This window comes from Apaloderma vittatum, unplaced genomic scaffold (assembly GCF_000703405.1).
Source record: "Apaloderma vittatum isolate BGI_N311 unplaced genomic scaffold, ASM70340v1 scaffold16343, whole genome shotgun sequence".
NCBI classification, from domain to species: Eukaryota; Metazoa; Chordata; class Aves; order Trogoniformes; family Trogonidae; genus Apaloderma; species Apaloderma vittatum.
Window position 1 is genome coordinate 1,019 of NW_009709955.1, and position 15,620 is coordinate 16,638.

Here is a 15,620-nt window from a genome sequence, read left to right on the forward strand (position 1 = left end):
GCCCCACTTTCTGATGCTTCAGGCCTGATTTTCACAAGCACTGAGCATTCAGGCCTCCCACTGATTTAATCTGGAACTGCAGAGTCTCTGCCCCTCTGAAGAATCGGGCTGAAGGCACCCTACTGACCAGGTCACCCTAAGCCAGGCATTTATTTGAAAAGGTTGTCCTGGAAGTTTACCAAGAGCAACACTTACTTCCCCCACCACCCCCTTCAGCGTTGTAATAGAACAGAAATAGCCTAAAGAGCTCCAACAGATGGAGGAGGACTTTTGATTAAAAAATAAATTCTGACTCACAATTCGGTTTTCTGGCTGTAATAAGAAGAGAGTGCATGAATATGAATAGCACAGGGAAGAATGGAGTGGAGATAAAGGGTGGTTATAAGAAAAGGCAGTGACACAGCTGAACTGATTTACCTACTTGTTTCTAACGTCTGTCAGGAAAATTCTGTTTGTGCTGTAGTGCTGATGAAAGAAAACAAGACCATTAGTGGACTCAGGAAATGTGCCTGTGATTGATTCCTTGGAAGAATTCTGCTGGCTGAGTGATGCTTTTAAAGAACACTTTTAAATTGTACTTGCTAATAACTTAAGAGGGTGGGAAAACTTCAGCTGAACTGTAGAGCTGCATAAGGAACTCAAGATTTTTTTTCCTCCCTCAACCCCTTCTAAGTAAAAATCACAAGGGAACACCATCAGAATTGCATGTTGATTTGTGTAGCCTGGAAATGCAGCTCAGCAAGTTACGTCCAAGCATTGAGGGCCAATTTCTACCTTTTAGAGTAAAGGGGAAAACCAGTCACTGACTTCTCCCCAACTCTGATCTTGCATTAAACAAACCCGCAGGGCAGAAGTGGCTGCAAACCCCACAAATTTTCAAAAAGACTGGGCTTGGGCAGGACAGTTCTTCATCAAATATCTTCAACCACAGCACTCTAATTTTAGAATCAGACCTTCACAAGCTTCCTCTGTGACAGCTATTCTGGCCTTATAATCACATCATTGGTGGCTAAACATCTTGAACAAGGACAGAATTTGAAACGCACAATATGATTAAAACCTACATTACAGCTGATTATTGTTCTCAGGCAAGAGGAAAGAATCTAATTAAACATTTATTTAATATTAAAATACAAACTAAAATATCAACATTGGACAGTAATTCAGCAGTATGCCAACTAGCAAACGTGTATTTTTCACCAAGAAAAAAACACATGTATGTTCACGAATACAGCTCGGATTTGATTTGGAAATGTATGTGACCAGAACACGGACACAGCCCAAAACCCAGGAGGGGACATGACAACAGCAACTTCAGGTAAGTAGTTACACTCCTGGAATGTCAGCTGGAGCCGAGCCGCTCGCTGGGAGACAGGCTGGCTGCTGTTGGTGTCGTGAATCCCGGGACGGGCAGTATGAAAACGCAACTCGCTGTCGCTGTTGGGAGACATCAAATAATTTAGAGCGATTCTTTTCCTGATGCAGCCAACAGCAACCAAACTGGCCGAACCCACGGCAAGGGGCAGCCAGGCAGCCATAACAGAGGTCTTGCTCACGGTTTTGGCACAAGGAAAAATAACCACATGAGGAGGTTTAAGTTAAAAGGATTTACCATATAACAGTAGTTACCTTTAACGCAGGTATTTCACGTTGCTTTTTGTATTAAAGTTCAAAATTTCCTATCGCTAATATTTACACCATACCATAAATATTTATAAAACGGTGAGGGAAAATGAAGTGCAAAAGGATAACACTATCATTTTCCAAAAACAAGCTGCCTTTTAGTTTCTTATTCGTCTTATAAATTGAATATCACTATTTAAAAATAATTAATATTTCTAAAAATATTACAATACAGGATAAACATTGATTTCTCAGGTGTAACAAAAATATGTTTAAAATATAGGTGGCTGTTTGAGGTACAAAATATTGCTGTTTGTAAAGGGCAACATGGTTGTAAAACTACTATTGAGGGTTTATAAAAATACAAAACAATTTGCATTTACTGAGTGCATAATTACATTAGTGCAAAAAAAAAAAAAAAAGCTTAGTTGCATTCAAGGGAGAATTGTCAAAGATTTGCAGAGGTACGCAAAACGTGAAATCTTTTCAGAGTCATGCGTATTGACCCCAAATCTCTATTAATCCTTTCCAAGCGATCTTCCAGGGCTTCCTAGAAGAGTTAAAGAAAGAAAGAGAGAAAGAAAGAAAAGAGGATTTAATAACACCCAACAAAATCAGTGATCCTTCTAAAATTAAGGAATTACAGTAATTCCTATATTCGGAACTGGCATCTTTGTGATGCCTTCTGTTAGCAGCCAAAATCTAGAGCCACATCTACAAACTTTTCATCTTATTTTGGCGTATTTGTGGGTAGTTGTTTGGGGGTTTTTTTTAAAACTGTTTCAGGTATTTCAGCTTGCTTCTGTGCAACTTTTGAAACTCCATGAGACAAACTTGACAAGAATTAGGACAGGCTGATAATTAGAGAGACACGCTTAGGAAACAGATGACCACTGTGGTGACTGGCAGGATATACATGTATACACACTTTTTTTTTTTTCATATGGATCTATCTACACATGCTCTCACACAAAATAAAACTTGTCAGTTTGTGGTGGCAAGGGGTGAAAAATAAATGTTTCCAGACCTAATTATTCTGTCTTGAATCGCATACAAATTATCAAGACTTACACCTTTTACACAGCAAGTCATAGTGTGTTTACAATTAACCTGCAGTAACGTTCCGATTATCTTCCAATGTGGTGAAGTCTTAGGAAAGTGTTTCACAGAGATTCCAAATTCAGCCATATCCAGGAACATATCTCAGTGGTATAGGAAAATTCCCCTAGTAACTGTACCTACTAGGTAACAGAGCTTTCGTCTACACTTAGTTCTCAAATTGTGGAAGAGCAATTTAGGAGAACAGTCATACGTAGAAGCTTTTTCACCTGATTTAATCTTGCTTGCAAGGTCATTCTTCCACCCGAACAAGGTATTCGACTCAATGCAGCCTCAATCTAATAGCAGAAAATACTTCAGCTATAAATTACAGTTTCAAAAGCCAATAAAAGTCTTCCTAACTCATCTTACAAAAAGAGAGGTGAGATGTATGGATAAGATACACATCCAGTCTTGTTCTTAAACACTAACTTATATTATCCTAATACCGTGCCACACAAAACTGAAATACAAATTAATATCCATAAGCAGACCTTCTCAAGGATCATTTTGAAGAGAGCACTCTTACTTGCTCGAATAACCCTCTGTGTTCAAAAGGCTGATTTAAAGCCTCATCCATTAAGGAAGAAAGTAAATTCACCCTGACCCCTCTGTTCACTCTGTCTTTATGGTAAAGTGACTCTCCTACAGCCAAGCAAGGGACAGAAAGGGACTGCAGTGTGGGAAGTAGAGCAGGGTAACGCTGAATTTGAGCCGTGCGTTGCATAGGTGCAGGGCTACATCCCTCACCTCTCTGACAACGATCACATTTTGTCAAAACTTTATAATAAAAATAATCTTTGCCTGTTGCTTTTCCTGAGTCAGCTCATCAAAAAGCCTCTCTGTTTCAGCCAGAGTTGTAAGCCTTGCTGTGTATTTGAAGTCTCCCTCACAAGGTGATAGCGCCGGCTCATATTTTTGTGTTACACTCCTCTCGTCCCAAGCCATCGCTCTCGTTGTTCCAGTATTGGTGGATTCCACACACGAGCTGTGTCTGACACCCAGATGTTGCCTTCCTATCAATAAAATAGGGGTTGTTTTACTTCTTTTGTAATTGTCTGAAATTATTACCTAAGACAGAAAAACAGTGTGATCTTGGAGGTACAGAAACTGAGGACAGTGACTGGCAAAGCCTTATTAGCTTGCCTTAAGCAAACTGCCCAGAAGAATGCAAAACATTTCTATGGGTCATCTTTCAAGGGATCTTCAAACACAGCATATTTTTTTGGAGAACAAACAGATGACTTTACTGTGCTAATTATGACTTACTTCGACTGGTACAACACTTCTAAATATCACCAAGTAGACTAGCTGTCATGCAAACAGTAGGCTAAACAAATGCATTAATAAAAACAAAAGCAGAACGTTATGACAAAAATTACAAAACAGAGAAGATTTGCTTCAATCATTCAAAAAATCTGAAACAACTGCCTTCACTGTAGTTACTCTTTGCTATCTGTAATGCCATGTTTAGGAATAGAATTTTATTAGCCTGAGTATGTACATCTTAACATAGACTACTAAGATATGCATGGTGTAACTGAGTTAAGCATAGAAAAACATATTGCCTTTCTTTCTCAATTTAATTATTTCTGTTGTTCCATTGTGCTTGTGCACACACAATATATACAGAAAAAAATATACTGCATGAATGGTTAGTTGTCTGCTCCAAAGACTAAAGTGTCAGTTTTCTACTCAATCAACTGTTGCCAATGTGGAAGAAATTACGTAAAAAATATAGGCCGGTTTTCCCCCACTTTGGCAAATTACCTTCTACATCATCCAGCGACAGAAACTGGAGCCTTTTTCTTGTATTGTTGTGCTGTGAAGTAGATGCAGGACCAGCTTCCAGGTCGTCTAGAAGGATATCAAATCTGCAGCGCAGGAAGCACGCAACAATTACTTGCTAGAAATCATGTATCAAGCAATATACTATTTTCTACTTTTTTAACTTTTGGTTAAATAAACGTTATTTTTATAAAACAATTTCTATCCCACAAGCATTGCAAGTCCACTGATTACTGCTCATAGTACCCTACCTCAACATACTTCTATTTCCACACACCAAAATTCCCCTTTGTGTGACTTGCTTTCAAAAGCACGCCAAGCTGTCACTCCCAAACACACCGAGATCCCGTGTCATCTTTCTCACAAACCATCAGCCCAGTGCTAGACATTTCTTCTTCCTCGTGCACTTCCTTAGATGAGTGTCCTACACTTTAATCTCACAGCTAAGTAAGTTCTCAAACTCTACAAGTCTTACCAAGCAAAAGATCTCTACAGAAACCACAGTATTTACTACAGTTAGCAGAAAGTTAAGTTTATATATTTTTAACATGCTTCTAGGTGCCACAACTTGTATGTAGATACTACTTTCAACTATTAGTACTTCTTTCTCACTGGTGAATATTGAGTCAACAGTAAACCCAGTATCTCAGCTCGGTGAATGCCAAAGATGGGAAATCATTCTAGATTATTCTTGCCAGATTTTAAGAAGTAAAACTTAGCTTTTACATTCTTCATGACTCATTTTTTAGGACTTTTAATGAATAAGAAACAGCAGCACTGAGCCTGCATGAACACAAATGTACCACTGCTCAAATAATGACCAGAACACGATTGTACTCACAAGACTCGTACCTTGTCACCGTGTTTTCATTTTTGCTAAGCAAATGGCTAAATCCAGGAGAGAGGTTTTCTTTTGGAGATCGTTTTGGGCTGTACGTCACCGACACTGGTGCCAGCATTATCTCTCTTCTTGCTGCAAAAGACATATGTTTAACTACCTAAAACGTCTCCCAGTGTAGAGTCTCCCACTCGGGCAATCAGACGCTTACATCGTAGAATGTTTTTCAAAGCTGTCTACACATTTACCTGAATTAGCTGAGAAGTGCATCACAACATCGAAAAAGAAAAATAAACTTGGAACTCTCACATCTGTGATTATACGCAAACTTTTTTGCAAACTACCTGTCAGAATAACACAGAAATCCTATCTTTGTTTTCCAGTCTTCTTAGAGCACTATTTCATTATTTGCTTCTGCTTTTTGAGTAACACAAACCAAACTTCAGAAAAGCACTTACTTGGAGTAGTTGATTTCCTGTTTGAAGGAGGAAGGGATGATGACCTCTGGCCAGAAGGGGAGTTGTATCGTTTTTGTCTGTGTTGGTCTTTACCTTTCTCTGGGGATCGGTTAGCAACTAAAGAAGTTTCGACAAACCCAACAGTTTGACGTCGATTTGATGTTTCTAATTACAAAAGAAAAAGTTTAATATAATAATTGATCTCTTCAATAGAAGAACTCACAGATTTTTCTACTGTACTCATCTTTCAGTGTACAAAGCCTGCACTGCATTGGCTTCACATCAACATCATCGTGCTGTTCTGCTCAAGTCTTGCTTCCTGCCCATCATATGCACGGAAGAGACAGTTAAACTCCCGAAAAAGGATGCTTTGCAGCACGTGTGGGAGAAATGATGCTAAATAACACTGATTTAATAAAGAGACGGGGAAGCAGGACAAAAGCATCTTTTGAGAATGAGGGTTGGAGTACCTGCGTGAACCAAGAATATAAGCACTTAAAAGTCTCAACGTTTTCTAATTACAAGGCGTCCGAAATCAATGTTGTTAATCAGCTCAGGGCAGCCCTACAGAACACCTGCCAGCTTCTTAGTAACGTTCTCATGCACCATGAGACTGAAACTAAAACTGAACATACAGCCAGCCAGAGCTTTGATAGGACTCCATTAACTGTTTATAAATACTGAAATATTCTCAGCAAAAGGACACTGACCACGCTCCAGCTTGAGACCTAACAGCAACCTTTGCATTCCCTCTACTTTGACCGAGTTGCTTTGCTATACAATTTTGAATATTTTAAGAAAACTCCAGCAGTTTGCATGCTAAAACTGCTTTTATCCCATCACTCGATCCTGATGGACTTTTATGCTGAGAATAACAAAATCAAAAGACATGCAAAGAAAAGCCAGTAAAGACAAGTTCAGGAATATAAAAATAAAAGTTACTAGCTGATGTGTCGTCTTTTTCTGTCTGTGTACCCCAATCTTTAAATGCTTTTCCTTCTTCAAGTTCTTTAAAGGCTTTTATAATTGGTGCTTCTGACATCTCATTTTCTTTTTCTATTGTGTTTGTTGAAGAGTCGTCTGGTGAGGAGTCTTTTTCAGGAGGAGAATGGTGCCTTAAAGAACATGGTCCAGTGAGGGGAAAAAAAGGATCAAGTTTTTTTCACTTTATTTTATATGCAAATACTAGCTGAATAAACAAAAACCTGGAGAAATTTACAGATGTCAAAACAAAAAATGTACGGGTGCTTTTTGATTTCAGCCAAGAACCCCAGAGGATTACGTTTATAGCCAGTTTGAGAATCTAAAGTTGAACAGGGTGAGTTAAATTTGGTCACTTGACATGTCAACTCAAAACATCCTAACAAGGCTTTAGAAATTCTAAGGAAGAAAGCAAGTTACTGAGAAATTACACCAACCGCTACAGCTCAGATCCCGCACAACAGAGCACACCATGTCCGAACCCAGGGCAGAACTGGACACAAACACGGGGAGTGTGAAGTGTTGCAAGATGCAGTTGAAGCTTTCTGATATTTCAAGGAAGGTATTGAAGGCTGCTGCTTGCTTCATAGCAGGTTGGTGAAGGAAGAAAGGCGATTTGTTTTTAAGCAATTGTATAGCATCTACAACACCAACAAATTTTCTAGGACTCTGTTTAACAAGTACAAAAATCTAAAAAAATACAAATCTAGTCAATTCTGGATAAAACTATTTTTACACAAGTTCAACTTCACATCATAGAGGAGACCAAAGGAAACCAACTCACCGAGAAGGAATACGGGTTTCTTCTAATCTGTTATCTTTGGTGCTATCCTGCACTTCCAAAGGTTGGCCAGTGAAGATTGAGTACTCCGCTCCTGGTATCAACCACTTCCGTCTGCTGACATCAGGAGTTGCCAGCTTGCTGTGGGAACAAAAGACTTCAAAATTATGAAAGGCTTTGGAACTACTACTTTTTTTAAAATATCAGATAGAAATTAAGAAAATCCAACTATTTATCCTAGTTAAACAGAAACAGTAACAAATACACAGAGAACTATGGAAAAATCACTAGTTTTTTAAAACACATTTGTAACATAAAAATAAAATACTAAAAAAATATATAATATGTTGAGGTTTCAGCCTAAATTACACAATATACTCTGAATGCAGAACTCCGAAGATCTTCTTGTAACTTAATGCTGCTTACTCAGACCAAGGTTGTCAACTAATTAAATGAAAACATTTTGCTGTAGATTACTCCAATAGTTTAGCTTTCCTTTTGACATCATTTATTAGAAAAATAAAAACAAAAAATCCCATCAACAAAAGTCACTGTTGATGACTTGAGAGTGATAGTAATATAGTCATTTGTGCTTAGTAGTTTATCCTGAAGTATCAAAAGACAAGTGTGATCTTGATACACAGGGAAGTAGACGATAATTACGAAAAAAGGGTTCTTCGGGGGCTTTGAATTGTAACTGCTGTTCTGTAAATCTATCCTCAGTCAATTGGGATGAGGTTTTCTTTGAGATCAGTTAAGAGACAGATTAACTTCCAAAGCCATATCGGCTTTTACATCCTCCTCCCTGATGAACACGGTCTGCCATGTTCAGGTCTTTTTCGGTTCATTGTTCAGGGATCTTGTTCATGAACATTACAATAGCTCTAAACATAAATATGTCCCCATAATACATAAATTACTTACATCTTCAAAATCATCATCAGTAAGATCCCCCTGAAATACTACTATTCAATATTTACAAATGGCCGTCAACAAAACACATTATATTATAATGTTGTGCTTCAAAGCATCAGTGCTGAACTGGGAGGGACACCAAAGAAGCCACAACTCAGTAATAAAACATAAAGCTTTTCAAGTCTTTAAAACATAAAGAAATAGAACACAAGCCAACTTTAATTTCTTGAACATGAATTCACAATTCAAGGTAGAGTTTGCATTCTAACTGAACCTCTAGACTACTCTCAGGATACCCGTACAAACTCTATTTATAGAAGTAGTAATCAGCAGACACAAAGAAAACCTCCAAGGTCTAATTGGACTATTAGGTTTTAGTCCCAAGATCTTCACTGAGCATGAGAACTCCTATTCAGCTGAGCAACTGAGACCTATGAAACACTCATTTGGGAAGACTAGAGACAGCCTGCCAAGTCACACAGAGATTATCCAAAGTATTTATTTGTTTTTAATAATTTCTTGGCATGTGAAGTCTCTAAATTACGTCACACATGTTTAATCCAGTTTAGCCTACAGACTGACATAATCTTGATCCATTTTTAGCCAAAACACGTTAAAAAGTATTCTAAAACACGTGACCTGTTTTGACATTGTTGGAATATTCACTTACTTGGCACAGGAGGTTCTTAAACGACTTTCAGTAATATGGCGAAATTTCAGCGTATTTTCGTGTTCTACCTGCTTGAGCTGAGCTTCAAGTTTTGAAATTGTCCTAATGTGGAAGTAGCAGAGATGCATTATGATTTTAAATTACATAAAACATCCAACATATTTCTTAAGAGTTTACTCATTTTCATGCAGATATCCTGAGTGAAACAGAAGAACAAGAGCAACTATTGCATTTTTATCTATCTACCTATTTGAATTCTAAGTTAACTGAGTTAAGTGACCTCACTAGAAAGACAGGATCAAAAAAACAGATCTAGGTAGCATGAGGGACATCCACAGGAGATAGTACTCCTGCTCTACGCATGGAACACCCTTCTGTGCTTTATTCCTGCCTAGGAGCCACAGTCTTGAACAACAAACTCTTGTCAGCATCCTTGCTCCCAAAATAAAAAAAGGCAGAACAGAGATGATGAGCTGAAGTTGCTGCGAGGACGACTGTCGCAGTGAAAGCCTGAGCCACACAGTGGACTGGCCAGGTTAGCTGAGTGACAGTCGTCAGGAAGGATGCAATTAAGCACATCCACCTGGAAGACATTGTGATTGAGGAAGTAGAGAAAAATAAAACCAAAAACCACACATACCCTAAAAATAATGACATTTTTACAGCGTGCACAAACTAACACAAAGCAACACAAAATGCTTCATAGGTGTAATTAAACTTGCAAGATTTACAGCCTTTAGAATCCAGAAGTAAATGTTTAAGCCACAGCCTGTATTTCATATTGCTAAAATAGTAATAAGACAGCTTCACATTTACCTTTTCAAATCGGAAATCTGCGTGTTTGCATCAAGCAATTTGTTTTCAGTTGTATTTAATGTATCCTACAAGCACACAAGGAAAAATGTAAAAAGCCTAGAAACTACAGAAGTCTATTAAAATGAGCAACTACATTAGTCCTGAAAACAATGCATTAAATACACCTTCCTATTTGAAAGGGAGGTCCATTACATTTCTTTGGCTTTGACTGCAATATTTTTTGTTGTCTATCACTGGAAAATTATAATTTCAAGCTCCTTCCTTTTACCTCCAGGGCTCTGAAGATAAGCAAGAAGCTATCAGTTAAATATGGATCTTTCCCTTTGATCTTTTTTTTTTTTAAATTTTGGTTAGCTCTATGAGTTTTCACATTATCACATATTTTGCTTGTTTTGTTGTTTGGGGCTTTTTTTTTAATTAACTAGCGTGTACTTACCTTTACTCTTTCATGTTCTTTTCCAAGGGACTCATATTCTCCTAAAAGCTAAAACAAAACAGAGAACACACAAACCCACACTGAGACCGTACACAATTAACAGTTTGTTGATTGCTACAAAATTATCAAAACTGTTTGTCTAACACATGCAGAAGGACTACAGGGGGTACAACGTGTACTTTAACAGTATTTGTTAAGTTCTAGCATCTTCTAATTGGAAGAAAAATGTTATACACAGGACAAGAGAATACAGAGCTACTCACAAAATACATTTATAATTTTCAAATTATTTCTCTCTAAAGAAGTTGAAGGAGATAAATGAACCTGTAGAATTCCTCACTGACTTTGTATTTTGAAATTTTAATTGTAAAAAAAAGGAGTTAAAGCCTGAAGTGGCGTTTCCAGCTAACATCCATTTTGCCAATCCATTTAAACATTCCATAAAGCTGTTCCTGAAGCATCAGAGGAACAATTCCTTTGACTGAGTCTACAAATCACACACAATTAACAGTTCTAGTAAGTTGTGAAGACTTATGAAAAATCCCCAGTCTAAGCCCAAGAGAGGAAAAAAAAAAAGGTAAACTGTGAGTAGCTTTCCGAAGCAACCAGGACTTGCTGCGTTCATAACATCCGAGCAACCGTAACCACCACTGCCCCTTTTCTTACTTACATTTTGAAACATTTTATTTTCTTCCTTTAGCCTCATATTTTTATTATCAGATAACTTGTAAGCCTTTTCAAATGCTTCCTCTAGATCTTTAAGCCTCGATTTCAGTCGACTGATAGTGTTATCCTTCTCTTTATTATTTGTGCGCATTTCTTCAATACGTTCTTGCAGAACTTTGGAAGTACTATTGACGGCATAAAAGCGTTCTCTCCAATCTGCCTGGAGGAGAAAAAAACCCAACATTCATTATAATGCTTATCCAGCAGATTTTTTTATTTCTGTATATCAGGGGTTAGGGCTGGGCCAGTCACGAGTTTGCACATGAATACAAAGCCTAGTCTAAAATCATCTAAATAAAAAAAAGAACATATCTGTACATGAGCTAAACAAGGTTTTTGCTCACTCCCATGGTGCATAAAGAATGAAGACTAAAAATGCAAAAGATGTGTTTATTTTATAGGATTTAAAATATCTAGAGGTTAGGCCTCTAACCCCAGCTGAGTGTCTTGCTTTCCAGCATTAAAAAAAAATGACTAAAAAAGGTAGAAATAAGTAGTGTCTCCAGGTGTCTAACTTTCATGGCAAAGCATCGTGTTCTTTGATCAGGAAATGTAGCTATTCAGTCATACGGAAATTCGTCTGACCAAGTCAGAAAAGACTGTATAAATATACTTTGAAAAATAATATTTTTGCCCCAATGCAAATGAGATTCACTTTTATCACAGCTCCATAAGAAATCCAACAGAAAGTAATTAAAACAAAATAAATCTAAAAAATAAAAATCTGAAGAGGGACATCATGAACGCATCACAATACTTCACTTTTAAACCTTGTTTGATTCCTGCTAACCCGGAAAGGTTTTTTATACGCAGAAGTGATGATTCAAGCAGGGAGTCCTAAGAAACTCAGCTGGGAAAGTCACTGGTGTAACGTACTGGCTGATGTCACACAATAAGGAAGAAGATTGAAAATCCAGAGAAAGCTCTAGAAACACAGGTCAGCTTAATGAAGAACAAGTGCATTCTTTCACCCTTTTAGTTAAAAGGCAACCTGACTTAAGAACACAGACTTACCACTTGCTTTTCTAGCATATTATTCTTATTTTCAAGGGCTTTTATGCGAGCGCTTGCTTCATTCAGAGCCGCATCTAACTGGTCACACCTGTTTCGAAGACACAGATTACAAAAGCCTCTTGAGATTTTAGAATTGTAAAAGTACATTTCCTAGCCTGCCTGCCTTCCTCCAGTGTCCTCACAAACATCACTGCACAGACTGTAACCTCCTCCCAAAGTCACCAGCTACCGCAGCAAGTGCCCAGCTCAAAGAGTAAGAGCCGCAGAACCAAGAGCGGCTGAGATACACCACAGTTCCACTTCAGCTAATTGCTGATGTTGCGTGATAAGTGATGACTGAAGTCGTATCACAAGCTACTTTAACTCAATAAAAGACTGCTCAGAAGTAACTTTTAATAGTTAGAACACACCACTAGTGCTGGACCTAGTACAAAAGAGTCCCAACTACACACAAACTTTTTTCAATTATTCTGAAAGTCATACATTCTGTAAAGTATTTTAGCTGTCTATGTTTACAATATATATTTTGACTGGCAGTAATGATATAAAAATCACATTGACCTTGTGTATATAGCAAACATTCAAGCTGTATCTAATGGACTATAGAGGTGAGGCATACAGACTCCAGCAGTAACATCTGGTCCAAGAGCACCAACTGGTAAATTGGCTCTCTAACACTACCAATGAATTCAAGACTGGTCCTATATCACCCATAGCTTTGACATGAAAGGTAAAGTAAAAAAATCAGGTCAAACAAGATCTCTGGTCCAAACATCACGCTTGCTGCCTAAGAATAATTTTAAACTGATCTTAAGCAGCTGCATTAAACAACACAAAAACTTATACTTAACAGGAAAACAGTAATAATGTAGATGCATGAAATCTTCAGAACTGTAGAGCGACATAAATATTTTGAGATATTCTAAACAAGCCTACGCATTTTTTAAAGTGGAAAGAATATCATGTAACAGAGGAAGAGGACAAGTAAGGACAAGCAGTACCTGTCAGCAAGATTTTGATTGATTTTCTTCAAGTCTTCAGATGAAGCACTTCTATAGCTTGCCTCTAGCTTCTGTTTTAAGCTCTGTATCTCGGAATCATAGTAAGCTCGTAGATCAGCTATGTGTCGAGCATGTTTTTCCCTCAAGTTCTGCCTAATCCTGTTTTCAAAATTAAGAATCAAATTCAAAGAATCAATTTCAAAATTAAAAAATCTCCAGCTAGCCACATGACCATGCACTGCTGTATTCATTCCTGCATAACCAACTCAGCACGTAAGTTTCTTACAGAACTTTTTTGCATTCATATTAAAGCAAAGTAAGGTTTGTTATCTAAGGCAGTGGTGTCAGACACCTCAGGCTTGCATAGAAGTCTTCACACTAATACAAATATTTAACATTCTATACAAATAATGTATATAAATACAATACAAAGCTTTATTTCTCTCCTTTGCTATACACTAGAAACTATGCATGTAAAATTAAAAGAGGAGAACTCAAACCATGGAACTCTCTTGAAACCATGACCCCTACATGCCTGCCTGTCCATGTGCAAATCATGAGAGCTTCAATAGTCAGCGGGGGTTATTTATTTTGTCCAAGTGCAGTAATTCTGAGGTTCTCCCACCATCTGATTCTAAATAGATAAACATAACCACCACAGAACTTTGAAATCCTCTGCCTAAATTAGCTCCCTCATACAGCCTATGAAGGAAGCATGTAACTTTATTTTAACATATAAACAGAAATAACCAAAACATTAAACCACAGAAAATATTTTTGCCTTCCAGTTAAGGCTCTGACATCCGAGGAAGACAAGGAACAAATGTTCTGCCTTAGATTAAATAGTATGGTCTAAAGAAGATTAAACAGTACAGTCTAAAGACAGACAATTGTAAGAAGGGGAAAATTACTGCTCTAGTTGTACGTCATTTCTACTTCAGGGGAGGAAAAAAAGAAAAAATAGGCAGCAGTGGCTAGCTATGCTCTAAGCAAACAGAATTCACATTTTCTTCGTCTTACTAGTGTTGTTAAGTTTGACATCTTTCATGAAAGTACCAACTTTATGACTTTTTCAAAAAGAAAAATTACTTACTTTGACATTATCACAGGATCTTCAACAGATGTCACTGAGAGGCTGTATTCTGGCAAACTGCTGTCAGCACACTGAGTAACAGAAGATGGAGTTAAAGTCAGTGTTTCTTCCTCCTCAGTGTTGACTAAAGTATCACTATTTGCATCCCTGTACGCCACTGGAAAGGGACAGCTGGTCTGGTTTCCACTTTGGAATGGGCGATTTTTCCAGAGGTCCACATGCACAGCTCTGCTGCTGGCAGGATATTCTGGAGAATCATCCAATTGAGATGAATTGCTTGTCTGTGAAAAAGAGTCTGTGTCACAATGACTTGAAAATCCGGGTTCTGCCATGGAGTCTGGAGAAAAAGGGGTAGTCTCTTCAGGAATGTTGAAAAAACAGCGTCCTGGGTTCTGCTGACCTGGTTTCATATGCAGGGTTGGGTCCAATGTCAAGATCTAAGAAATAAGTTACAATGGTTTAAAAAAAAAAATTATTTAACTTTTGTTCTTGTAGAAAGAGTTTATGTGAAGACACAAGTAAACCATATAATATATCGCAGGCATGAAACGGAATATTGCTACAATCACTTGGTAGTGACAAGCAAGATGAAGGGGCCCGTAACCGCTTACATGATGATACATATCCTCAAAAGTTTGCAACTTGAGTTTCTAAGTTTCTGTTAAGAATAAAGACATAACTAACATCTGCAGCTGTCTGGAAAGCCTTCGAAACTTCAGTTATGTAAATAGAAGGATTATGACATCTGTAGGTTGAAACAAAAACTTTGGACAGGTAGGAAAAACACTTCATGGATTAAGTAAACAAAATAGTTGCGCAGTAGCCATCACTCCTGGATTTTGTACAAGATTGAAAGCTGTATAAAGAAACAGATATGACAAAGAGTATTTCCACAACCCGAGCCTTTTCTGTTTTATGAGTGCAATGAACTTATCTTGTGGGAAGCTGTAACCAAACCCTGCTGCTGCGACTGCAGTTCCACGTGCATTTCAGCAGCTGCAGCCTCAGCGCAAGCAGATTTGTCCCTGCACCATCCTCAAGGTTGTGCAGCAAAAGGTGCTTGTTCACCCTGCATGTTCTTAGAGGTTCTTTTGAGAAGGGATCCAGCTGAAAATCTGATTCATCACCCAGCTGCAGGAATTGCTGCGGTTCCAGCATAACACTGGAGGTGGCAGCAAGGGCCAATTAATGTGAAATCACCCCAGCACCGATCCTATTTTCAAAGGGAGTCGGGAAGTAAAAAAAAATTCCTGTTACCTCTGGTGGGTGGCTTGACTGGGAAGAAGGGATAAAATTCTGGTCTGGCAGCTGATTGTTCTCCCTTTGTCTTTTATGATAAATATCCTTCAAAGATGATAGCTTTGTTTCATCAGCAGAAGACA

At 37.9% G+C, this 15,620-nt stretch overlaps 1 protein-coding gene across 1 annotated transcript in view; it reads right to left on the bottom strand.

The window, feature by feature from the left end:
- Positions 1-1,836: 1,836 nt before the first annotated feature.
- MPHOSPH9 (M-phase phosphoprotein 9) overlaps positions 1,837-15,620 on the bottom strand; it is a 24,367-nt gene continuing 10,583 nt past the window's right edge. The window contains exons 8-23 of the mRNA XM_009867130.1: positions 15,496-15,620; positions 14,239-14,675; positions 13,146-13,304; positions 12,145-12,232; positions 11,075-11,290; positions 10,405-10,452; positions 9,969-10,033; positions 9,153-9,254; positions 7,571-7,708; positions 6,748-6,920; positions 5,806-5,970; positions 5,362-5,482; positions 4,492-4,595; positions 3,526-3,737; positions 2,952-3,020; positions 1,837-2,173 (exon numbers count right to left, since the gene is read on the bottom strand). Coding sequence (XP_009865432.1) covers positions 2,072-2,173; positions 2,952-3,020; positions 3,526-3,737; positions 4,492-4,595; positions 5,362-5,482; positions 5,806-5,970; positions 6,748-6,920; positions 7,571-7,708; positions 9,153-9,254; positions 9,969-10,033; positions 10,405-10,452; positions 11,075-11,290; positions 12,145-12,232; positions 13,146-13,304; positions 14,239-14,675; positions 15,496-15,620 — 2,324 coding nt within the window. The 3' untranslated portion in view covers positions 1,837-2,071. The remainder of the gene's footprint in view (positions 2,174-2,951; positions 3,021-3,525; positions 3,738-4,491; positions 4,596-5,361; positions 5,483-5,805; positions 5,971-6,747; positions 6,921-7,570; positions 7,709-9,152; positions 9,255-9,968; positions 10,034-10,404; positions 10,453-11,074; positions 11,291-12,144; positions 12,233-13,145; positions 13,305-14,238; positions 14,676-15,495) is intronic.